Raw genomic sequence first — 23,895 nt, 5'->3', positions numbered from 1 at the left:
AGAAATAATTTATCCCCTACGAAATTAAAGCGGGCCAAATATTGGCAAAGTCGAATCCATTAGTTCGGAATCAGACATAACTTAGTCCCAAGAAGATACATTGAATGAATAACACGCCATTTGTACGTTGAAGATGTTGTTATATCATTGAAATCTAGGTCACAATAACTTTTCTTATAATCGTGGAAAATTGCAAGTGTTTGTTTCAATATGGAAAAATTCCGCTCCATAACGTTTGAATCTTCGGATTTTATTTGTAAGTTGAATTAAGTATAAGTTTTTATGTAGAGCGTTTGAAAATCATTAATCATTCTACCAAATAAAGTTGTTAAGCATGGAACGGCAACTAAATATTATCTATCGTACAGTGGTTACAGTTATTTGTGAAAGAGGATACTCCTGCGTCACATGCAAAAGGTTTTGTGCTCTCACTCATACAAAGTACTGCGTCGAAAAAGCAACTTCGTACGCAGTCACGCGCACGAGTGCATAGTTAAATAAGTATGATAATCGACATGAAAAAATCATTTGACTAACCTGGGATTCGAACCCGGATATCCCCGATGGCCGGTCAAATATGCTACCAATTATACCTCGAAGCAACCTTTTTCCTTGAATATGAAATTCTCCTTTTACTTGTGTCTAAGATTCGCCAAGAAAAAAAATTACTTGGTAATCTAGCTGACCGGAAATCGGGAGGATCTGGGTTTGAATCGCGGCTAAGCGAAATGTTTTTTTCGTGGCAAATAACAGTCTTGGTATATATGTATTCTCATTCATGTTAAATAATAGTGGAGTATAAGAACTAAAATTCCCTTCGGAATTAATAAAATGGGAAACATATCAAGTAGAAGACCTAACTTCAATGCAGGGTTCCATCCCGGAAGGGTCATACAGTGTACTGAGGGGTAGAGAAAAATTGATCGGGTAATGCTCCTGAGAAATTTTAGTTTCTTTCCAAAGACTACAACCGCGCTGCGGTGATGTTAGTATCATTCTAAACTGAAGAATTTTTAATGAAATTACATTTATTTGTCATAAATTTCTAGAAGCATTATTATGCCGAAGAATTTCAACAGTTAAATATAATGAGTCTACCTGAACCTGTGCACTAGTATTTTATATGAAGTCTCGCATATTTATATCGCAATGTGGTCGTTTACTCTGACACGAAATCGTAATTTTAGTTAATAATTCGGTCGATGGATGGGTAAAAAAAACTAACTACCTCGTTCAGTCATTCTCACAAAAATTAGAATTGAAAAATCGCGGAAGTTGCCGCCCACTTCCGAGAAATGTTGCATTCATCATCAGAGTTTCGGTTCATTACGACCTGTAGTGAGAACCATTCATTGAGAGAATCAATCGCTCAGAAGAGTGTAAGCAGCACGTGAAACAGGTTGTTGGTGAGAGATATACCGCGAAGTTAGTTTGCATAACTTCACTTGAGCGAAATAAATATCCCACATTCAAGTTTTATCCGTGTGTATTGTTTGTTTTCTCGTCATTCCTGCTACACAAGTAAAATTCTTGCCTTATACTTGTAAAACTGGTTCGCATGCAGGATCTCGTGTATCTATTTTTTGCATACAACAAGCATATTTTCGTAAATAGGAGATAGTTAACGATTAAATTCGGTTATCTTGACGTCATCGCTGTATTACATCGACCAAACATCAACCCCTGCTTAGTGATACGGTGGTTCAAGTTCAAATTCTTTCTTTTGGGTGACTCACGTAATAATTAATAATAGTAATTTTAATGATAAGAATATTTTATAAGAAAATAACTTTTCGAAGTTTTCCCCCTCGGTTGCAAGTTATCGAGAAACATATATGTCGGAAATGCAAGACAAATAAACCAGCGTGATACTTTTCATATCGTGTTTTGATGACATAACGGTTACTTTTGAAAATATTTAGACACGAAATGAAGATATGCACGTTATATTACCTACTCGGTGAAATATTTATTCTTGATTATCGTCTGCGAGAACTTAAAAGGCAATGGTGTAACCTAGAATCTAATTGATAATGTGCAGTATATTCTCTATATTCATCTTATTTTCAATGCTTGGTTACAAAAAATTAATATATTATAGTCATAGCCAATACATTATCGAGAGGTACTTACTTAAAAGCAGTTTCTCCTTCTGCAGTGTAAATAACATCTATTGTTGCAGGTTTGTAATGACTAAAATGGTTAAAATAATTTGATAGTCTATTTATTAGCTGCATCACGTTATTAGAGATTTTACGTGGATGAAAATACGTGTCTAAAGATGTACAAACTATTATTAATGAAGCACACTTCAAAAGGATTTATATATTCACCATTATTCCTAGTACTTCTTTTCCACCTTCCCACATAAGATATGCTTCCTCTTTGATTTCCTTTCACTTTCCATGCATAAGAACAGAAAACTTGAAAACTCGCGCTAGCCCCGTTTCAAACATGCCGCTCGCAACACAAGAACACAGGGCTTCGGATAATAACGAAAAGAAAACTGTTGGCGTGCTGGGTCCGACGGGCTTCTTAGGTCGAGGAAAGCATAGAGGAAAAAAAAACAGAAGGAGGGGACCCAAGAGACGATGGAGGGGAGGTAGTGAGAGAGACTGCTGTGGGGTGAGAAGCTCTTTCACCGAGAGTGGGGGGTCATACAGCAGCGCCATGGAAGAAAAGATCGTAGGCGCTTGACGTTGAGAAAACACGCTCGGGAAATTAGGCTATAGCGTGGTTATTACAAAGATCACATTGATGAAACGTATCTTATTTCCAAGAAGAAGGAAGAATGTTCTCATTTCCCGAAAAAAAAAATTCAAATCGCGCTTTCTACGTGGTAGAATTACATCGAGAAAACAGGCGTTTTATTGTGTTTTTCAGCGCCAATAACTAATTAACAAATGCTTTTCAAATATTTTTTTTTCGCTTGCCGAGAACAATAGTCTTAGCTTAAACCATATCCAAAACAAGTTCTCTCCAGAGTGTATAATAAGCGAGCAAATGGCGAGCAACCTGAAGTCTGCAGAGCCGTTTTTCGCGGAGGTATAGAACACCCTTAAGGCAAAGATTGACCTAGGAAAGCATAACATTGAAGGCGTAAAAGAGTTCTGTTATCTAGAAATCCGAATTACAATTAATGGACAAACGAAGAAAGAAATAGTAGAAGGTGCAAGTGAAGAGGCCTTTCTATAAAAAGAAGAACCTTCTTACAGCTAAGAATATAAGCTTAGAAGTAAGGAAACAATCCATCAGATGCTACGTATGGAGTATTTTTCTCTATGAAAGGGAGGCTTGGATGTTGACAGCAGCAGAGAAGTCAAGAGTGGAAGCATTCGAAATGTGGTGCTACTGAATAGTGATGAAGATTAGATGGATTGACTGTGAAGTAATGAACAAGTGCTAAGGAGTGTGGGAGAAAAGAGAAGTATTCTAAAAACCTAAAGCAGAGGACGGGACAACTTAGTTGGCCACATTATGAGATGCCTGCTGAAGATGATCGTCGAAGGACAGGTGGAAGGGAGAAGGGCAAGGGATGGCCCCAAATGAATTAAAATAGGACAAAGGGTTATTAAGGATGTAAAAGAGAAGAAATACGTTGCTATGGAAAGGGTAACGGATAGGAGAGAAAGATGGAGAGCTGCGTCAAAGTAATCTTAGGGTAGCTGACTAATGGTAATGAATGTATTCAACGGTGTTCGGCGAGATGTTGTGGAACATAATGATACAATGGTAAATGAAGAGCAAACTTAGTGCATGTCCACAGTAATTTTATTTGGTACGACGCGTTTCAGCGACCTTACTTCGCTATCATCAGGTACAAAATGCCATATTTTCGTCAAGAAGTCATATATATATATTAGTGATGGGTCGGTTCGATTCCTCGATTCTTCGATTCCTCGATTCTCGGCCAAGAACCGGAATCGAAAACGAGTACTTGCCAAGGCGAAAAATCGATTCCGATTCCAGTAGTACTTCAAACAACAAAATAAACGACCGCGTTTCCAACAGTCATTTGAATTTTCGCGCCACGTAATCGTAATAACAAAACACATATCTTCTTGGGATGTGCGAGTACTCAAAAATTCAGGTCGATCGAGTAGTTAGTACTCGACTCGAGCGTTTCGAGTCGCATTACGAATGTCGAGTCGAGTAGTTAAGGTTACAGTGCTTTCGAGGCTAGTAAGTCCAGCAATCTGCCGACAGGAAGCGCTATCATGAAACTCATGTAATAATGCAGTTTTTAAAGCCGATAAGTCATTCTAATGCCTTGGCCTGGTAGTTTCAGCTTGCCGAATACACTATAGTTGTCGACGTGGGCGCCGAATACCTTTACGCCAGCCGCGGCGGCCGATCGTCTTCCTACCCGGAGCACACTGGTCTGAAATCGGAAAAAGCTGGAATAAAGTCCAAAATGACCTTTTTGGGGATAGAGACTTGAAACTCAGCATAAATACTCATACATCATTACCAAATATTGCTTTATATGCCATTTCATATAAATACGAACCTTTAGTGAGATACAGAGGCCCAAGCATGACCAATTTTTCAATGCCACGCGAGATATCGTTTTTCCTAAAAAAATCTTTGAATTTATCCAAGTGGTTTTGCGTTGGTGTGAGTTTTATGGAATATAAAACGCAATATTCCTTTGATCTGGTGCTTTGCCTATACTTTCAATGACTTTCGAAGATTTTGGCTCTCATCTGTCGGGTTTTACAACGCAAAATGGCCGACCCGTTTTTCACGTGAAATTTGACATAAAGTAGACATTATCTTTCGTTTACGAAAAATATAACTCGGAAAATTTGTACCACAATATAAAGTAGAGATTTATAAAGAGTACTAATAAGAAATCTTGAAAAAAAAGTTTGCGACGAAGGAAATAAGAGCGATTTTTCAATCGCGCGTCAAGGCTGAGCTACACGTTGCGGAACTTTAAGGCTCGGTAACTGAGGCCGATTTTTCAAGTTTTTTAAAACATTAGTCTTGAAAATCGTCATTTAAAGCATAGATAATCGTCTTTATAGACTTAAAACACTAAACTGAGGATGTTAAAAAGGATTATATATAGATCGACTTGACCATTTAGCGCATTACTCGAGTGAAAATACTAAGGATTGGGTATTTTTTGGAACCATCCCACGCATAAGAAATATGCCTCGGGTATTGAAGTAAAGTGAAGAGATTAAGTCAGCATGCTTAAGAGAGAGAAAAAAGAACTATTTCCGTGAAAGGCAACAACCGATACCCTTTTTCCTTTTCCACCTTCGCCGAGGTGAGTCGCGCGGTAGGGGGAGTTTTCACACCACAAGGCTCTTTTAGCCTTTTTTATTACTGCGACCGTCCGATGTGATATTCATTTGTAGCGTTTAGTTTCTTTATTGAACTTAAAAAAAGCAAGAGATTTTAAGGTTGATTAAATGACGTGAGAAGTATAGCATTTTTTTTGGCTCTACAAAACTAAAGTTTAGTTCTATAGTTGTTCGCTTCGACCACTTGAATTCCATGAAGATTCAAGATCCAAAAAATCGTTGATATAATTTTTAATAAAAATTCCAAAGTCTCCGAAATCTTGCAATTTTGGTGGGAAAGTACTTGCCCAATAACACACATGTGTAGCAAAAGGCAATTTTCAGGCAGGCAGTAATACTGTAACATGGAGACGTCAAAACCTGCTGGCTGAGCATGTAGAATAATTGGTTTTTCTGCTTGAGAATTTGAAAGGGCCAAATATTACATGATTCATATACGTAGTATGTAATCTTTATTACAGCTATGAAAATTTCTGTACTCAGGTATGTTCTGTTTTGAAATTAAGCTATTAAATTTTAATTACATAGTGATTATTTGAAAGATGCTTTTGTCAACTGACTCTTTCACAGAGTAATATTTTTAGAAGTGGTTTTCTTGTTGCCTGGAATTAAGTGATATTTTTCTTGGAGCCTATGGCATCAGAATCGATGGAATCGGTATCGGTAGAACCGGAATCGAAATGTCAGAATCGGAATCGGGATCGGAATCGATAAAATTTTGGAATCGACCCATCACTAATATATATACAATCATGCAAATGGGAGGGGTATATTTATGAGTCGGCGGAAGTGGGAGAGGGTTTGGGGGGGTAAAGGATGGGGGAAGGGGGTGGGGAGGTGGTTGGGATACGTAAGGATTTGGAGTTCGGTTGAAGGTTTTGAGAGGGGGGAGGGCTAACAACGGGGAATGACTCAGGAACTCAATGTCATTCAAAAGATTTTCCTTGCGTTTTCTCCTCCTGGTAATTTCCCATTGCTCGAGTGCGTCGAGCCGACGTCCTTTTCCTTCGAAGGCCAGTATTTTAGGCTGGAAACTGCATGAATGGTTCTCGTTGATAAGGTGAGTGGCTAGCTGGGATTTGGTGTCTTTCTTATCAAAACATCTTTTGTGCTCTGCTGTCCTTACTTTGAAATTCCGACCAGTTTGTCCTACATATGTTGAATCACATGAGTCGCAGCTGATTGCATAAATGCCGGATCTTAAAAGAGGGTCCAATTTATCTAATGATTTGTCAAATAATTTTTTAAGCGTCACTAGGGAATAAAAATAGAATTTGAACACCGTTGAATACATCTGTAACGCCAGTACGGCACACCAGGCGAAGTTATTTTCCAAGTTGTTCGTCAAGTTTCAAATAGCGGGATTGAATATTTTTTTCAATGCCCAATGCTTATCCTTTGGAGTTACGCCCAGATATGTCAACATCAGATGCCGCTTGGAGTCACCAGCGGCTAAGCAAGCAGTGCAAGTGGCCAGGAAAGTGTGGGTCCAGCAGGAGATGAAGATCTGGTACGGGAGAAGAGACGCTTGATCTCATTACCTGTACGTCCTACACTCAGAATTGGCCACCAGTCTACATCCAGTGCAATTTTCTACGCTTGATGACAACGTAAGACAACGTTCCAGCATCATCACCCAGAAGAAGAAGGACACCATCAACAGCAAGCTGAGCCGCCTCATCCAGGACCGAAAGCCATCCATCCCGTTCGTGGCACCGGTCTTGCCAAGGGGAACCACCCTCCAGTTTCATCCCAGAACCATCAACCTTTCTTCGCACAAGTTCTCACCACAGGAACAAGGAGTACTAGACAAAGGTCTGAAGTTTTCCCTCACCCCAAAAACTTTTGATTCTTTTAAACAGCTCTCGATACATTGTGAAGTGGCCCTTTGTAGAGAGCCATTGGGCACCAAACAATTATGTGCTAATAATCTCATTGACTCCTTCAACAACAAATCTCGATGTAAATCAGATAAACGAAATAACAATAATGTAATTAAGTCTATTTGCCGGACAATTAACAGTGAAGACCTAGTAGTGATCAAATCAGATAAAGGCAATAGTACTGTGATCCTCAATAGGAAAGATAACGTGGACAAGTGCCTCTCCTTCATCCGTGAGAATTCATTCTCAGTTCCTCGCAGTGACCCCACCAAAGTGCTACAAAAGGAAGTGAAAGAAGCAATCAACGCGTGCCCTGGTGTACTCACACAGTGTTACAAACATCACTTGTTACAAATGAATCCCCTTCCTCCTAGGTTATATGGACTCCCAAAAATCCGTAAATCAAATATTCCCATACGACCAGTGGTTTCCGGTGTTGGATCTCCAACACATAAACTTTTGCATAGAATTAATCACCTATTCCGTCAGCTCACTAAGTTTACCCCTAAATTCAGTATAAAAAACTCTACAGTACTTGCCGAAAAACTTAAACCCATCAAGTTACCCCGGAACGCCAAACTAATTTCCTTTGACGTTAAGAACCTTTTCACTTCCATACCCGTGAAAGAAGCCTTAGAAATGGCCAAAAATATCCTCAACAATTCACAAGCAAACCCAGTTGCCATACAAGAATTGGCCATTCTTTTGGAGGTATGTGTTAAACAAAATTACTTTCTTTTTAATAGTATATTTTATCAACAAGACGAAGGCTTATCAATGGGGTCCCCCCTTCCCCATTACTAGCCGAAATTTTTATGGACAATTTTGAAAGAAAGATTTTTAACTCCAATGACTCACTTGTAAAGAACGTATTTTATTGGTTTCGATATGTCGATGATATTTTATGTTGTTGGACCGGAAGCTTACGGCAAGCCAATAATTTCTTAAACCTTTTAAACTCATGCCATAAAAACATTAATTTCACGATGGAGAAAGATACAGATGGAAGTTTAAGTTTTTTAGATTTGCAAATATCTATATTCGGGGATAAACATATATTTGACATCTTTAGAAAGCCGACATCTACAGATATGGTCATTCCATCTGATTCGTGCCATGCCTTCAGTCACAAAATGGCAGCATTCCACTCTATGATTAATAGACTCATGAATATTCCACTTTCACGGGAGTCCTTTGCCAAAGAACTAAACCACATTCATCACATTGCTACTGTTAACGGCTACGATGGGTATCTAATTGAAAGGATATTGCAGAATTCACGAAGGAAAAATGCCATTAAAGAAATCACAGACCTTAAGCAGACCTCAAACACAAAGAAGTGGGTGAAGCTACCATACGTAGGTAAAGAGTCATACAAAGTTTCCAAGTGCTTCCCGAGAGACCGTTTTAAATTCTGTTTTTATTCCCTAGTGACGCTTAAAAAATTATTTGACAAATCATTAGATAAATTGGACCCTCTTTTAAGATCCGGCATTTATGCAATCAGCTGCGACTCATGTGATTCAACATATGTAGGACAAACTGGTCGGAATTTCAAAGTAAGGACAGCAGAGCACAAAAGATGTTTTGATAAGAAAGACACCAAATCCCAGCTAGCCACTCACCTTATCAACGAGAACCATTCATGCAGTTTCCAGCCTAAAATACTGGCCTTCGAAGGAAAAGGACGTCGGCTCGACGCACTCGAGCAATGGGAAATTACCAGTAGGAGAAAACGCAAGGAAAATCTTTTGAATGACATTGAGTTCCTGAGTCATTCCCCGTTGTTAGCCCTCCCCCCTCTCAAAACCTTCAACCGAACTCCAAATCCTTACGTATCCCAACCACCTCCCCACCCCCTTCCCCCATCCTTTACCCCCCCAAACCCTCTCCCACTTCCGCCGACTCATAAATATACCCCTCCCATTTGCATGATTGTATATATATATATGACTTCTTGACGAAAATATGGCATTTTGTACCTGATGATAGCGAAGTAAGGTCGCTGAAACGCGTCGTACCAAATAAAATTACTGTGGACATGCACTAAGTTTGCTCTTCATTTACCAATGGTAATGAATAATATGCATTAAGCTTTATTGGCGTCAGGCCAACAATGGGTGCATTTTTCTGGTTACTCCAGTTGCATTTGTCTGTTGCGAGTGACGACAGTTTCGAAATCTATCCTGCTTTTGTCTTCAGTTCGATTGAAGGAAATTAATACAAGAATATACATCGATAAAATTTATGTGGAAAATGTATCATTTCTTGATTTCTATCAAAATCAAATATTAATTATAGAGATGGGTCGAATAGCAGATTTCTCAAACTTGTATATCGAATTTGAATATTAAATATTTGCTCGAATATTCGAATACCTCAAATACTAGAATTGCGCAAAGCGTATTAAACGTATGTTTCTTCTTCTATTTCTCTTGATGAATGTATAAATAAAAAGGTCTACAGTGGAACTTCGATCTATCGTTTATCTAGGGGATTGACACAAAAATGATGAATGCAGGAATGTTTGACTAGGTTGCCTATGCAGCTGTAAAACTCAGGATTTTGGTGAGTAATTGTGATTTCCTTTAAAGGATTCAAACAGGAATTTTGCTGATTAATGGAATATTTTAATTTTACGGAAACAATTTGGCGATATAGTTGATTCAACTAAAATCTCTTTCGAATATCCTAAGGCGACACACCACCTCGCAAAAAAATGATTTCATGCCGTCTCGGCATTTACATTGCTACGATGGATTTCTGTGTGATGTATGCATTCTTATTCCATTTCAGCGGCACGCCCATTTGATATTCGGCTTCATCCAAATTCTTATTTTCAACAGGTAGCTTTAGCACCAATCCTACTGTCAAGTGCTAGCGGACAATCCGAGGTGTTTTGCAAAATACACGCGCTTCTCCACCGTATTTTCTTCTTCTTCAACTATTTTCAGTCCATCTTTGGAAGTTCTCACGAGATAAACAGATGAATTCAAATTGCTATCAGGGAGAAACCAAATATCCCTTCGTCTGTGACAATAGAGATTTATAGCATAACTCATAAATTGTAACTTGAAATATGTTTTCGGAAAAAAATACTGCATCAACTTACTAGAAGCTCAGCTGCGAGGATATTGAGTTTTGCCAGAATGCTAAGTCTCCGTCGTATTTTGACATTAATTTCCTTGCGAAAAATGCTGAAATAAAGTCATAAATACGTCATGTTTGGTTTTATTCTTTTTTAAATCACGCACACATTACTAATATTTCAATCCAATAAAGGTGTGCTTGCCAAAAGTCATTGTTAGACACCTTTTGGGTTAATAGACAACTCATGCAGCAGTTGACCTCCAGAAATGGGGAAATGCGAAGCATGTAGGCAGAAAAAGGTCAGTGGGGGAGAAAGAGGGAAGGGTGAAACACGATTCTATTACTCTCCTGTAACTTGATATTTTCTTTTAAAGCTTTTGATTTATGGTCTTCATAATACAAACCCTGCGTGAGCTGAGGCCTTTTGTTTGATTTCGGAGAGGAGGAAGATGTCGGAGGAGGGGCCGAGGGCTGATGGATGGAGGGGGTAGCGGATTTTGGGAATTTGCTACGTAGTTACTATCCCACGGCACTGAGATTCTCCTGGTGGGGGAAACCAGGGATTTTTGGATTTTTTCACCCAATCATTTTTGGTTCCCCACGTCGAACTCTTTTCATCGCTCTAATCCATGAATTTGATGTAGTTTGTCAACTTTCCTAAAATGGTGCTGCATGCACTAAATGACTAGAGTTCTCTACATTTTTCTGAGTCAACTATCAACGGCGTGCGTGTGATAGTGTATGACGTGAAATTCAAACTATTCGAGGTATTCGAGATGGTAACTTTAGCATAATTATTTGAGATCTAAAATATAGAATAATTTCTAGTATTCGAGTTATTCGTGGGTACTATTCGTGCATCTCTGATTAATTATATATTGAGTCAAAATATAATTAATATTTGATTTTTGATACGAATGGATAAAAACTCTAAAAATAAAATTAGGTAATCCTATCCTACTTACTCAATCATGGAGTTACTTTCCAACAAATTGAATATTTTTAATCTTTGAAGTTGTCACACGAACTTGGCTATAGATAAAAATCATAGTTTTCCTATTTCTGATTCATGTCAGGTTGTAGAATTTATAAGACCTTTAAACCTATTTTCAGATAGACATGAAGTTGATCGAGCTCTAGCTTTTAATTATTTTCTTATTCAAATATGTGTTTGCAGCAAAGCGTTGCAATACTGAATTGAAAACAGAGAACCAATTTCTCTGATACTTCAAAGTGGCTTAAGTACATTCTTTCCATTTGATTGATGAACTCCACAGAGTCTTCCCTAGGAAAGGGGGAGGAAGCAGAGGCTGTGGTTCATCACACTTGCAGTTAATGGTGAGGTGTACTGAAAGAAGGGCTGGACGTTGCAGAAAAGGTGATCAAAATTCACTTGACAGTCTACTGCCCCTATTGCAGTAGAGATAGGAGTTATATTTCAACAAATTAACAAGTGCTTACGTATCTAACAATCATGTGACATCCCTGGACCTCGTACGAGGTTCTGCAAAGTTTCAATGATGTCTGTCCTCATTGTGTGTGCACCCTCCCAATCATTCGTCAATCACCACGATTTGATCCATAGAACCACCTGTGTTCATAGCTACTTTGATACTTTGCCCACTGCACCACCTGAATGATTGTGCTCTTAAGGGTTGCAATATCCAAAATGTCAGTTGTGTTTGCAGATATCCTATATGACAAGTGTAAACTCCATTTTGGTGAAAGTATAGTCGGCGAAAGTATGGTACTGAAAATTTGAGGAAGAATCCTAAGTTGAGGCATTTACGTGTTGTTTGTACTGCGACGCATATGATTGAATTTCTCCTCTACAAGGCGTATGTAGTTTAAAAATTCTTGTTGTAGGAGTGTATGATGAGGACAAAATTTTGTAAGAAATGCCACTGAGCTTTGCATTAAAATTTTCTGCCGCTGCATAAAAGGATGGCTGATGTGGTCTTCCCTCTCCGTGTATTTTGGCTGAAAACTAAATAATGTCGTCATTGGTCCTCTTTTGTCTCTCTCAGGAACAGGTAGTTTGGTTGCCGCGGTGACGGCTTGCTCTGCCCGCAGCCCTCTGGTGCTTGGGAAGCCAAATCCGTACGTGGCTGATGCGATCGCCAAGTTCCACACCCTTGATCCACAGAGAACGCTCATGATTGGAGACCGGTGAGAAATGCATTGGATAAAGTGGCAGGCATAAAGTAAAGTGTGCATATTGACGTATTGCTACATGCAAATTTTACATGACCTATAAATTTAATAGTAAGCTATCATTGTTGCCAGTATTTATTTACATCATTGACAGAACGTTAATTGGGAAAGTGAAATCAATGCAATAGCTAAACTTATGGTTTCAGGGAAAAATGAACATACATATATGATGTGATTAAAATGTTTATTCATGAAATAATGGCCAGGTAAGATATGATTTATTTCCACACCTATGGAAGGAGAATGTTTCAAAATTAAAATGCATGTTAGTTTAGATTGTTGTGTTGTGTGAGAATGCAAAATAAAAGTATTTAACTTTTTGCTGAGACCGCAAAAGTTTTCCTGGCCTTTAATTATTATTATTATTATTGCATTATTATTCTCAAAAAGCTTCCTTGGCATAGGTCAATGGATGGTTCGGATGTTATATCTTTTGGAGATATAGTAACAGCTGATGTTTGTAAACAGTTTGTTGTCACCATTGTTGTTCTAGTTTACGTGCCTTTCTAAAGTAAAGAGAAATAAAAGGCTGAGCTACCGAAAAGAATAAGCTGCATTCTTTCTGCGCAAAATCCAACTGGTTATGGACCCAGAGGTTACGCAAGGATAAGAAGAACGCAGTAATAGAAAGTAAAATCGTGAAAGAAGAAAAAGAAACAGAATCCGGACAATTTAATTTTTCACGATGTCAGCGGATGCTCATAGCGAAAGAATAATCGTCCAGAAGCTAAATGATAATAATTATCAAGCATGGAAATTCAAGATGAGAATGGTGCTAATAAGAGAAGGTACGTGGAAAGTAGTTGATGAAGATAAACCAGAAAAATCCGAGGCGGGATGGAAAGGAAAGGACGCGAAAGCACAAAGTACCATATCCCTTAGTGTCTAGGATGGTCAGATAATACACATTTGCAAGTGTAAAAGTGCCAGAGAAATGTGGTTAGAATTGCAAAAAGTGCATGAAAGGGCCAATTTAAGCAATAAATTGTATCTACTTCGAAAACTTTATCAATCGAAACTTAAAAAGGGTCAATCAATGCAAGAATATATAAAGTCAACATTAGAACGAATCGAACGTTTGCGGAGCATCGGAGAAGAAATTAAAGATTTTAATATAGCTGCTCTCTTGCTTAGTGGTTTGACAGATGAATATAGCACCCTTGTAACAGCCCTTGATACGCGTCCAGATGACGAACTCACAATAGAATACGTAAAAGGAAAACTGATTGATGAATTCACACGTAAGAATGAGTCCATAATATGCGATGAAACACGCAACCTGCAATCGGAGTCAGCTTTGAAAACACGAAAACCACATGAATCCAGATCGGAAAGAAGTAATTATAAAGAGACTCGCGAGTGTTTCGTTTGCAAGAAACGGGGACATTTAAAGAAGGATTGCAGAATATGGAAAGCAAAAATGAAAGAGTTCAAAAAGGAAAAAGACAGTTACGAGGCGCGAGGTGCTACAGATGCCAGCCTGAACGCATCGTATGCTACTGCGTTTTGTTCATGGTACGTAGATTCGGGCGCTACGAGCCACATGACAAATGATATTGACTTCTTTGCAAGAATTCGTCGAAATAAAGAAGGAAAGGTAATCGTTGCCAATGGGGAATTCATTGCTATTGAAGGGACAGGTGAAGGATACCTCAATTGCAAGATATCTCCGACAAATAAACAGATTGAAGGATGTTCTGTATGTACCTGATTTGCGAGGAAGCCTACTCTCGGTAAAGAAATTAGCTAAAGAAGGTTATGTGGTGACTTTCAAGGAGAATGACTGCATAATTGATAAGAAAAGCACAATGCAAGCTGTGGGAAAGATTGATGGTGATCTTTATAAATTATCATGTCAAGAAATAGCTAATTCTGCAAAGTTAGGGAATCAACGGAATTGTATTCATCTATGGCATAGGCGGCTTGGACATAGAGACCCAGTTGCAGTGAAAAGATTAATTGATGATAAACTTGCTATAGGAATAGAAATTGATAACTGCAATAAATTCTTGAGGTGTTGGGACTGTGTAAAAGGAAAATTATCGAAGAAATCATTTCCCAAAACAAGCAGTTATAAAGCTCAAAGACCCCTAGAACTCATTCACTCAGATATTTGTGGTCCAATGAGTACAGAAACTCCAGGGAAGAAACGTTATTTTCTCACATTTATTGATGATTACTCTCATTACACAACTGTATATCTGCTACGCTTAAAGGAAGAAGTGTCAATCAAATTGGAAGAATATGTTGCAGCAGTTTCTACTAAATTCGGAAGAAAACCAAAAATTCTGCGAACGGACAATGGTGGTGAATATATAGGAAAGAAAACTCAGGATATTTTAAAGAAAGAAGGAATTGAGTTTCAGACCACAGTGCCATACAGCCCTGAGCAGAATGGAATAGCAGAAAGAAAGAATCGTTCTCTAGTTGAATCAGCTCGATGCATGCTGCTAGATGCGAATTTGCCAAAACAGTATTGGGGAGAAGCTATCATGACTGCATGCTATTTGCAAAATCGCTTGCCCAGTAAAGCCATTGATAAAACCCCATATGAGCTGTGGACTGCTGAAAAACCTGATCTTCAGCATATACGAGTATTTGGAAGCAAAGCTTATGCTTATCTTCCCAAAGAAAAACGGAGCAAGTGGGATTCACGTGCTCAAAAAGGAATTATGGTAGGATATAATGAAACGTCCAAAGGTTACAGGATCCTACAACCCAGTACGAATAGAATTATCATCAGCAGAACTGTAGTATTTGATGAAAATGTTACAGATAAAGAGGAATTAATCAAGGATATCGACCTAGAATCATCTGAGCGTTATACATACCAGGATGATAGGTTGATGAGAGAAAGAGAAATACCAATCACCAAGATAGATGATAACACCAAACTGGAAATGGACAGAACAGATCAGCCAGTTCGAAAATCATCAAGAGAATGCAAGGGGGTGCCACCAAAATGGTTATCATACACTGTTAAAATTAACCCAAAGCCCGATCCAGAGTCTTTAGAAGAGGTAATGGAATTGCCTGCAAATGAAAGAGAGGAGTGGATGAAAGCCGCTGGTGAAGAAATAAAATCTCTCGAAGAAAATAAAACATGGATTTTAACTAAATTGCCTGAAGGAAAACATGCCATTGGATGCAAATGGGTGTTCAAAACAAAATATGATTCAAATGGAGATATTTGTCGACGAAAAGGAAGACTTGTTGCAAAAGGTTACTCTCAAAAATATGGAGAAGACTACGATTCAACCTTTGCACCAGTTGTAAGACAAAGCACCTTTAGAGTCCTTATGAGCGTAGCAGCAGTACGAAGGCTGTTTGTCCGACATTTTGATGTGAAAACAGCATTTCTTAATGGCGACATCGAAGAAGAATTATACATGAAACAACCACCGGGCTACACAAAAACCACTGAAGATAAGCTAGTTTGCAAGCTTCAAAAATCAATATATGGACTGAAGCAGTCAGCAAGAGCTTGGAATGTCAAAATAAATGATGTTTTGCTTGAAAAAGGATTTCAGCGCAGCCTAGCAGATCCATGTCTTTATACGAAGAATGAAAATGAGAAAAGGATGTATATTCTGATTTATGTAGATGACCTGATTATAATTCATGATAATGAAGATAAAATTAAGGAACTAAGACAAATGTTGAATCATCACTTTGAAGTAAAAGACTTGGGAGATGCAACTAACTATTTAGGAATACAAATCCAGAGAAAAGAGGATGGAAGTTTTCAGTTAAATCAGAAATCCAAAATATGTAGATGGAATATTGAAAAAGTTCGGGATGGAAGATGCAAAAGGTGTATCTATACCGATGGATCCTGAATACCCCAAATTGAAAGGAGAGAATGATGCCTTGCCAAATAATGGCAAATATAGGGAAGCAGTGGGGGCACTTCTGTATATTTCAACAACTACTAGACCAGATATTTCTGGAGCAATGAGTATTCTCTGCAGACCGGTTAGTAATCCCAGACAGCGAGATTGGGAAGCTTTAAAGAAACTAATGCGGTATCTCAAGCAAACCAGTGATATGGCATTGAATATTTATGCCTGTGAAGATCTTAAATTGACTGGATATGTAGAAGCCGACTGGGGTGGAGATATACAAGATAGGAAATCTACAAGTGCATATATTTTTAAGTTGGGAAACAGTGGAATTTCCTGGTCCAGCAGGAAGCAGTCTTCTGTCGCTCTGTCTACAACAGAGGCTGAGTATGTTTCTGCAGCATCTGCCAGTCAGGAAGGTGTTTGGCTACGACAATTACTGCATGATCTGGGGGAGGTGCAGAATGAACCAATAATAATCTATGAAGACAACCAGGGATGCATAAAAATAGCTTCAATTGAAAAATTTAGTGCCAGAACGAAGCACATCGATGTCCGGCACCATTTTATAAGAGATTTAATGAAAAATAATGTTATTCAGCTTGTTTACTGCAGGAGTGAGGACATGATTGCTGATGCACTGACGAAGCCACTTCCAAAAATAAAATTTGAAGAATTAAGGAATGGAATGGGCCTGACGACATAAGCTGTTAAGTGGGGGTGTTGGAGATATAGTAACAGCTGATGTTTGTAAACAGTTTGTTGTCACCATTGTTGTTCTAGTTTACGTGCCTTTCTAAAGTAAAGAGAAATAAAAGGCTGAGCTACCGAAAAGAATAAGCTGCATTCTTTCTGCGCAAAATCCAACTATATCTTGGGTTTTGAGGAGGACAGCTGTTGTTAAAATTTCGTAAGCGTTGGAAACAAATTTCTTTCTATCTTTAGCCGGTGTCCCACAGTCAAATTTGCATCAAAATTTTTGGACCAAATATTTTGATGCAAAAATTTGTATGCAACGGGACGGGGGTGTCCCACGATGCATCTCATTTGGACCAAAAACAAATGATAGACGATATTTATGTAAACAAATTTGGAAACTTGTGGAAGGTAAGGATTCTGTTTTTTTAGCAGGCGAAATTGTCTGAACAGGCCTCTTGAACATTAAAGAGGCAAAAAAAAGAAAAAAGAAGGAATGCTGAACTTGGCCTTGGCTGGAAAGGGGGCATGAAAGCATTGGAATAAGCATGCTTAACATGTTGGAGAAGGAGTTGGTCGCCGATCTTCCCTTATATTATCGATAATAATTGACGATAAGTGAGGATATTTTCATGTCCCATATCAGCAAGGTTGAGAGCAGAATAAAACGCCAGGATACAAACGTGAGGCAATTCATTCCTGCGAGGAAAATGTTATTAATAAATGATGGACATTGTGGTTGAGAAGATGTTATGAATAGTGCTGTAAACGTGCATTTAAATCACATTTTTTCTCTCCTAATCTAGCAGTTGCTAGAATAAGGTCCTTATCCTGTAATCATAGTGATAGAAATGGGCAGCTGTAGTGTTTCACGGGTATAATCGTCATTTTATATTAGTCATTTCTCCAGCTGCTCGCTCGGATTGCATGCCCTCCACAAAGCTAATCTGTGGAATTCGGCCTCGATACCTTAAGGGCCGGTTTTATAATGTCTGGTTAAACCTCACGTTAAGTTGACGTGGAGATTACAGTAACGTGGAGTTTAACGAGAGGTTGTGTTTTATAAAGCAAATCCTACCGCCGGTTGGCTGATGGGAACTTTAACGAGAGGAAAGCGCAGCTACTGTAATTCTCATACCAACAATTGATCGCGAAAAGTGAAACAGACGAAAGTCAAAATTGAAAAAAATCGAGTTGGAGAGTGGTGAAAGAATTGTTTACGTTTGTTTTGAAGTGATGGTTAGCTTTGAAAACGAAGATGACACCAATATTTTCGGTTTTAATCGTTGACGATCTTATGGTCAATCATCAGTGTGTCGTTAAAATAAAAATACTTGCCTCGATCTGTGAATATTTGGCAAGTATAAGTGTTAATTGTGTAAACCATAAATTACACGGAGATAATGAATTACTATTTGTTAATGGATTGAATCAAGGTGGAGTCCCTTTGCAAGAAATAGTGGTAGATTAACCTTGTTTGTGCTTATTATTCGAGAACGAAGATTCTCATTTGTATTGTGAAACCAATTGAAATGGTTTTCTATTGAGTACGCCACCAGAGCGATTTTAGGAACATTTTGAGGCTACAATTTAATCATAATGACGATAAATTTTAATCATACTTTTGCAGTAAGATATATCTTCTTAGCGTTAGTATGGCCCCTACGCTAATTTATTATCATCTCTGCGTTCCCTACGGAATTAGGAACAGCCTGCAAGTTGTGAATAATCAAAGCCTTTCCCGTTTTCAAAGTACTCACCATGGCCATAATTTAAATAACAGAATTTATAACCAACCACTGTCTAATAGAAAAATTCATCAGTGTTCATTAAAACGATAACGAGGCTTCTGTCACAATGATGTCATTGTTATGATCAATTCATGGTAATTCCTTTGATGATTTTTGTGTTTTTATAGAGCATTTTCAGTTTTATTAAAATGTTCACAATAAGGAGGTATATTCATCCATGTGCCACTCGTGTAACAGACACGAAAATATTTGAGCCATATAATTGTTAGCTAGCAGCAGATATTTCATAACTTTAAATTATCTCATCTTATTTATGACTATATATATATACTGTTGAGAAGCAATATGTTTCATGAAATCCATAATCTCTGGCATATAAATTTTCAATAAGGGACAGAACTAAGTTTAAATTTCTTCATTAGAGAGATCAAAACCTATTGCATGACACCAAGTAGCCCTTACCATTGAAGTATAAAGTTAAACATACTTCGATACTGGCTGTCAATACTGTATTTGATACTGTAATAGGGATGACTGTGAGTCTTTATGGTAATGCCATTGAGAATGTACTCATTGCCAACATAAAATTGAATGGATGTTCAGAAATCACTGATTATGAACATAACTTCACAGTCTACAATTAGAATTAGAGAAGAATGAATAAAGTTTGAATAACTTATGCATAACCCTACCACAGTTACTTCAAGGGCTCATGCCATCCAATTATTGAATAAATGTACACTTTTCAGCAAACCTTTCATACTTTACAAGTAGGCTGCATGTTGTTATGACAATATGCATCTGTAACAAAATATTGCAACTCTTTTTGGCTCATAGCTTGGGATGGGGGATCAATTCTTTATGTAAATACTATTTTTGCAAACCTTGTGTAAGAATAAGTTTTAAGTGCTAACGTTACGAACTTCATATCTAATCAACAGCAAAGGCTTGTGTTGTATTTAAGATTCAAGGGAAAGAGATGGGGTGCAAAGATATTAAAGTTTCTGGGTTCAATTTATAAATAATCTGTCAAAAAACATATCTAATCAGAATGAAAGCATTAATTTTCAACTCTCAGTGGTGTTTATGAATACTATACTATATATGTGATAGATATTTTCTTTTATTCTCAGCCCACAAAATATGAAGCTTTCATTGAACATGTTTTAAATATTTAGCAGATTACTAAATTATACAAAGACAGTAGTGGATCCAGGATAGGGACAAGGGGGTGGGCTAGGTGAGGTTAAAATTCCAGCTGTAGTGGGAGTCGGAAATAAACCACCGTTCTATCTAGTGTAAAGTGGATACCCAAGGGGAGTAAATTGGATACCCTCCTTAGCCCCCCCCCCCCTCCATGGATCCGTCACGGTACAAAGATACAGTTATTTATACAGCATTTAAAGAATTTATTTGTATCAAATGCAAAGCATAAGGACTCCATCATGATGACTCCTTCATTGCAACTGTCTTTTGGGATATGAGTTTCCAATAGAATTATGTTGTTACATCCCAGCCAGCACAGATTTGAACTTATCCTTGGAGAAATCAGATATTGTGGGGATAAGCTTATCCTCCATGTGTAATATCCCTTTTTTCTACGATTTCAAGCGTTTGGGGAGGGGATGTCATGGTACCATATTGCCAAAATTGGCCGCATAGCAGCGCTGAAGTCCTCCATTACCGTTAAAGCCATTATAGTGGCTTCGTGTTTACATTTTTGGTGTTGTGTATAGTGGTGTTTGTGAGTAAAAATCGTTGATTATTTTGTGTATACAATAATAGTTAAAGTGATAATGCGACCTAAGCATCGTTTTTGTGTGCCTGAGTTCGATGTAGGCTACGACGGTACGTACAGTTGTGGCGACACATCAAAACATCCCGGATTGTCGTGGATATTAATGAAGGAATCATCGACAGTGCTGTGATTTGTTAACAAATGCGAGGTATTAGTGATCGTAATTGCCAAATTCTTGGGTATAACGGTAATGGATTTCGAATTTGTGCTTTTAGAAACCATACGTAAGGTAATTCACCAGTCTCCTCTATAATGTGATGTAAGGAATTGAACAGTAAGATTTATGGTTTACCGATGAAGGTATAAGGACTGCTCCGTGTTCTAGTGTATTGTATATCGTTTCAAGATGAATCATTCATTAAATATATCGTTTTTAGAGCAATAATTTTGTTTATTTTCCACCTTCTTCTAACGGATTTTTTGGTATGTTCCTAAACGTGCGTGAATGTGTAACATAGTGAAAAAAACCTCATTGTGGAGACTAATGCGGTATTGGCTTTCGATGGCGAATGATTCAGTGCATTATATTTCATCGTGTATGTTATTATACAGTATTGTATTGCAGTATCCCATGTAGCATCAAATATCTCAGAGGAATCTCACGAGATATGATCTCATAGGCCTGATACAGACCTCATAGACAGAGTGGTCATATATGCCTCGTGAGATGTCTCTGGCATATTTGATGCTATAAGGGATACCATAATATAATAAAATACAATGATGAAAAGTAATGCATTGAATCTTTCCTCATCGAAAGCCAATTTATGTTATTACGGTTATTACATTATTTTCACGTAGTTCTCATGAATCTCGCGTGGCAGCGCAGCGATCGTACGCGAAACAGCTGCCACCTAGCGGCAATTATACGGCGTAAGGATAGGCATATCTCAAAAAATGCGGAAGTGCATCTCCGATTTATCCCAAAAAACGGCGTGGATTATTCATACTTTATCTCTGCTTTCAGATAGGTTTCGTCACGGCATATATGTATAATATCCTCGTATTTAGGGATAAGGCAAAATCTGTGCTAGTTGGGATGTAGTCACAGTAAGTAATTTTTTTTACTACCTACTTCTGGGGTAATCCTTTTGAATGCTGTACCAAGTCATCTCTGAATGCACCACACTGACATCACTCACTTATAATTAATGTATGTGCTTCCACTATCATAAATGCAATAGTATGACTTCCTCACAGAATTTTACCGTACCATGTTCTATTTATGAAGTGATCATAGAAGCAATTTCCCTTACATCCACTCCACTTCCATAAATCTATTAAGAAAATTTGCCTATGTGACATGAACATAGACTGTTTCTCATTACATACGTTGCAGCTATGCATGTTAAAATATATCTTTAGTGATGCAGATCGCAGCGAGACAGATGAGACAGAGATAATCCTTGGAATAAATAAAAAGAGGAGAATTAAAGGGAAAATCACAGGACCAAAGTGCAAATAGAAGTCTGGTTAAGATATATGGAGTAAGGTTTGCTATGGAACTGGTATTTTTGACCCAGAAGGAGGATAAGAATGTATAGATACAGGAATGTATAGATAAGATTGACAGAGGAAAAGGAAGTAGGAAGTGCTAGACGAGATAAATGAGGCAAGGGAATTAATGCAGGAGATGAATGTGAAGTGTTCATCAAGCTTGAAATGCTGACAACAGGGATTAAGGTAAGGATTTTGAGTAACAAGCAAGGGCAGGGAGACAATGGTTCTGGAATAAATGGAATAACCATGTATGTTACTAAGAAATATGTCAACCTTAATGAGTAAATCACTTATAACAGTAAGGAATGGAATGAGATATCAAGTCATGCATGATTATAAGTGTTGATGATGTTATACCTAATCGATTTTTTGAACGTATGTACTCATTAGTGACAGTTCAATGGATGGAGCATGAAAGAATTAATAAAAGCTACGTATGGGATTGAAATCCCAAGAAACTAACGAGTGTACCAGATATGTGATGTAAATTGGCTGTTATAGGAATATGTCTTCACTTATCCTTTGAAGACTTATTAAACATATTAGTTAATTAAACGTCGACAAGTAGTAGTAAGGGTTAATATTTTAGGAAGAAACCATACCAAGGATCCCACTTAAGACTTTGATAGAGTCATTAGTAAAATTAGACATTGCAATACTTCCACTGATTTTATTATAATAAAAATCAGTGGAAATACTGCAATGTTTTATTTTACTAATATGAAGAACTTCCACCATATCTTGCTCAATATCATACAAGGTACTTTGAAAGAGCTTATCGATGAAAAAATTTCAGTGGTCACTGATAAGCATAGAAAATAATGAATGGAATGGTGGTGAATGCAGTCATTTCCTGTAAATTCATCCTCATGAGCAAATACATATGTACACAGACAACAGCTTTCCCCAATAGCAAGCAAGAGTAGCCCAGCTGGCTCAATATTGTAAGAAATACAACTGACTCTGATTGTTTCAAACATTCCCTTAGCAGACTATGCTTGAGAACCTCAATAAATATATTCCCTTAGCAGACAATTCTTAAGAACCTTAAAATAATATTTATTTGATTGATCTGGCTTTGATATCATATATTCCATATTTTCCATGAGTCTTCAGGTACAAGGGTCCAAATTCTCTTGAATTAAGGCTCAAATGTATGGAATAAAATTAAAACTCAAACAGTATCTTGTATACATTACGTACGAAACGTGCTAAATACTTTCTTTTTCACGCAATATTTCACTTGCCTCACTTATTTCTATATATTTATCTCCAAGAAATACCAAGCCGTACACCAAATATTGTTAATGGACTTACCTACAATTTTTATAGTAGTACTTTGACAAACATCCTTTGGAAAAGGAAATACGAAAATACTTTCACCTCATAACATATATCCTCAGAAGTAATTATGAATTCTATAGTGACATCACATGCTAGTAAATCAGAATGCAATCAGTAGATACGATCTTTTTCTCTCTTTCGATTGCCAAATACGAAACTTGGCTGTTCTTCTAATTCAAACTGTCTTTGTAAACACCGACACATTTTGAAATCGTTGATGAAGTCAGCAAAACCAGGTAATAACAGATTTCTATACCTACACTCCTGTTACACCTCCTTCCTTCCCTCCGATATGTAATTCTAGTATTTTTCATCAACTCACTTGGCTGGCACAAATCATAACAAACTCCTACGCCGGCACAAATATTGCATAACTTCAACATTTTCAGGGGTTTCGCACACGATCTCCGACTGCAGTCCATAGAATAGACAATATTATTTATTGGATGGTGATTATTATCA

General features: G+C 37.7%; 1 protein-coding gene across 2 annotated transcripts in view; it reads left to right on the top strand.

Moving 5' to 3' along the window:
- The window catches only part of LOC124162040 (glycerol-3-phosphate phosphatase), a 51,612-nt gene that overhangs the window by 21,773 nt on the left and 5,944 nt on the right, over nucleotides 1-23,895 (top strand). For both annotated transcript variants that reach the window (XM_046538372.1, XM_046538370.1), the window contains one exon: nucleotides 12,316-12,457. In XM_046538372.1, coding sequence (XP_046394328.1) covers nucleotides 12,316-12,457 — 142 coding nt within the window. The remainder of the gene's footprint in view (nucleotides 1-12,315; nucleotides 12,458-23,895) is intronic.

This window comes from Ischnura elegans, chromosome 7, assembly GCF_921293095.1.
Source record: "Ischnura elegans chromosome 7, ioIscEleg1.1, whole genome shotgun sequence".
NCBI lineage: Eukaryota > Metazoa > Arthropoda > Insecta > Odonata > Coenagrionidae > Ischnura > Ischnura elegans.
The sequence above is the reverse complement of the archived record's forward strand: the minus strand, read 5'-3'. Positions and strand labels throughout refer to the sequence as shown.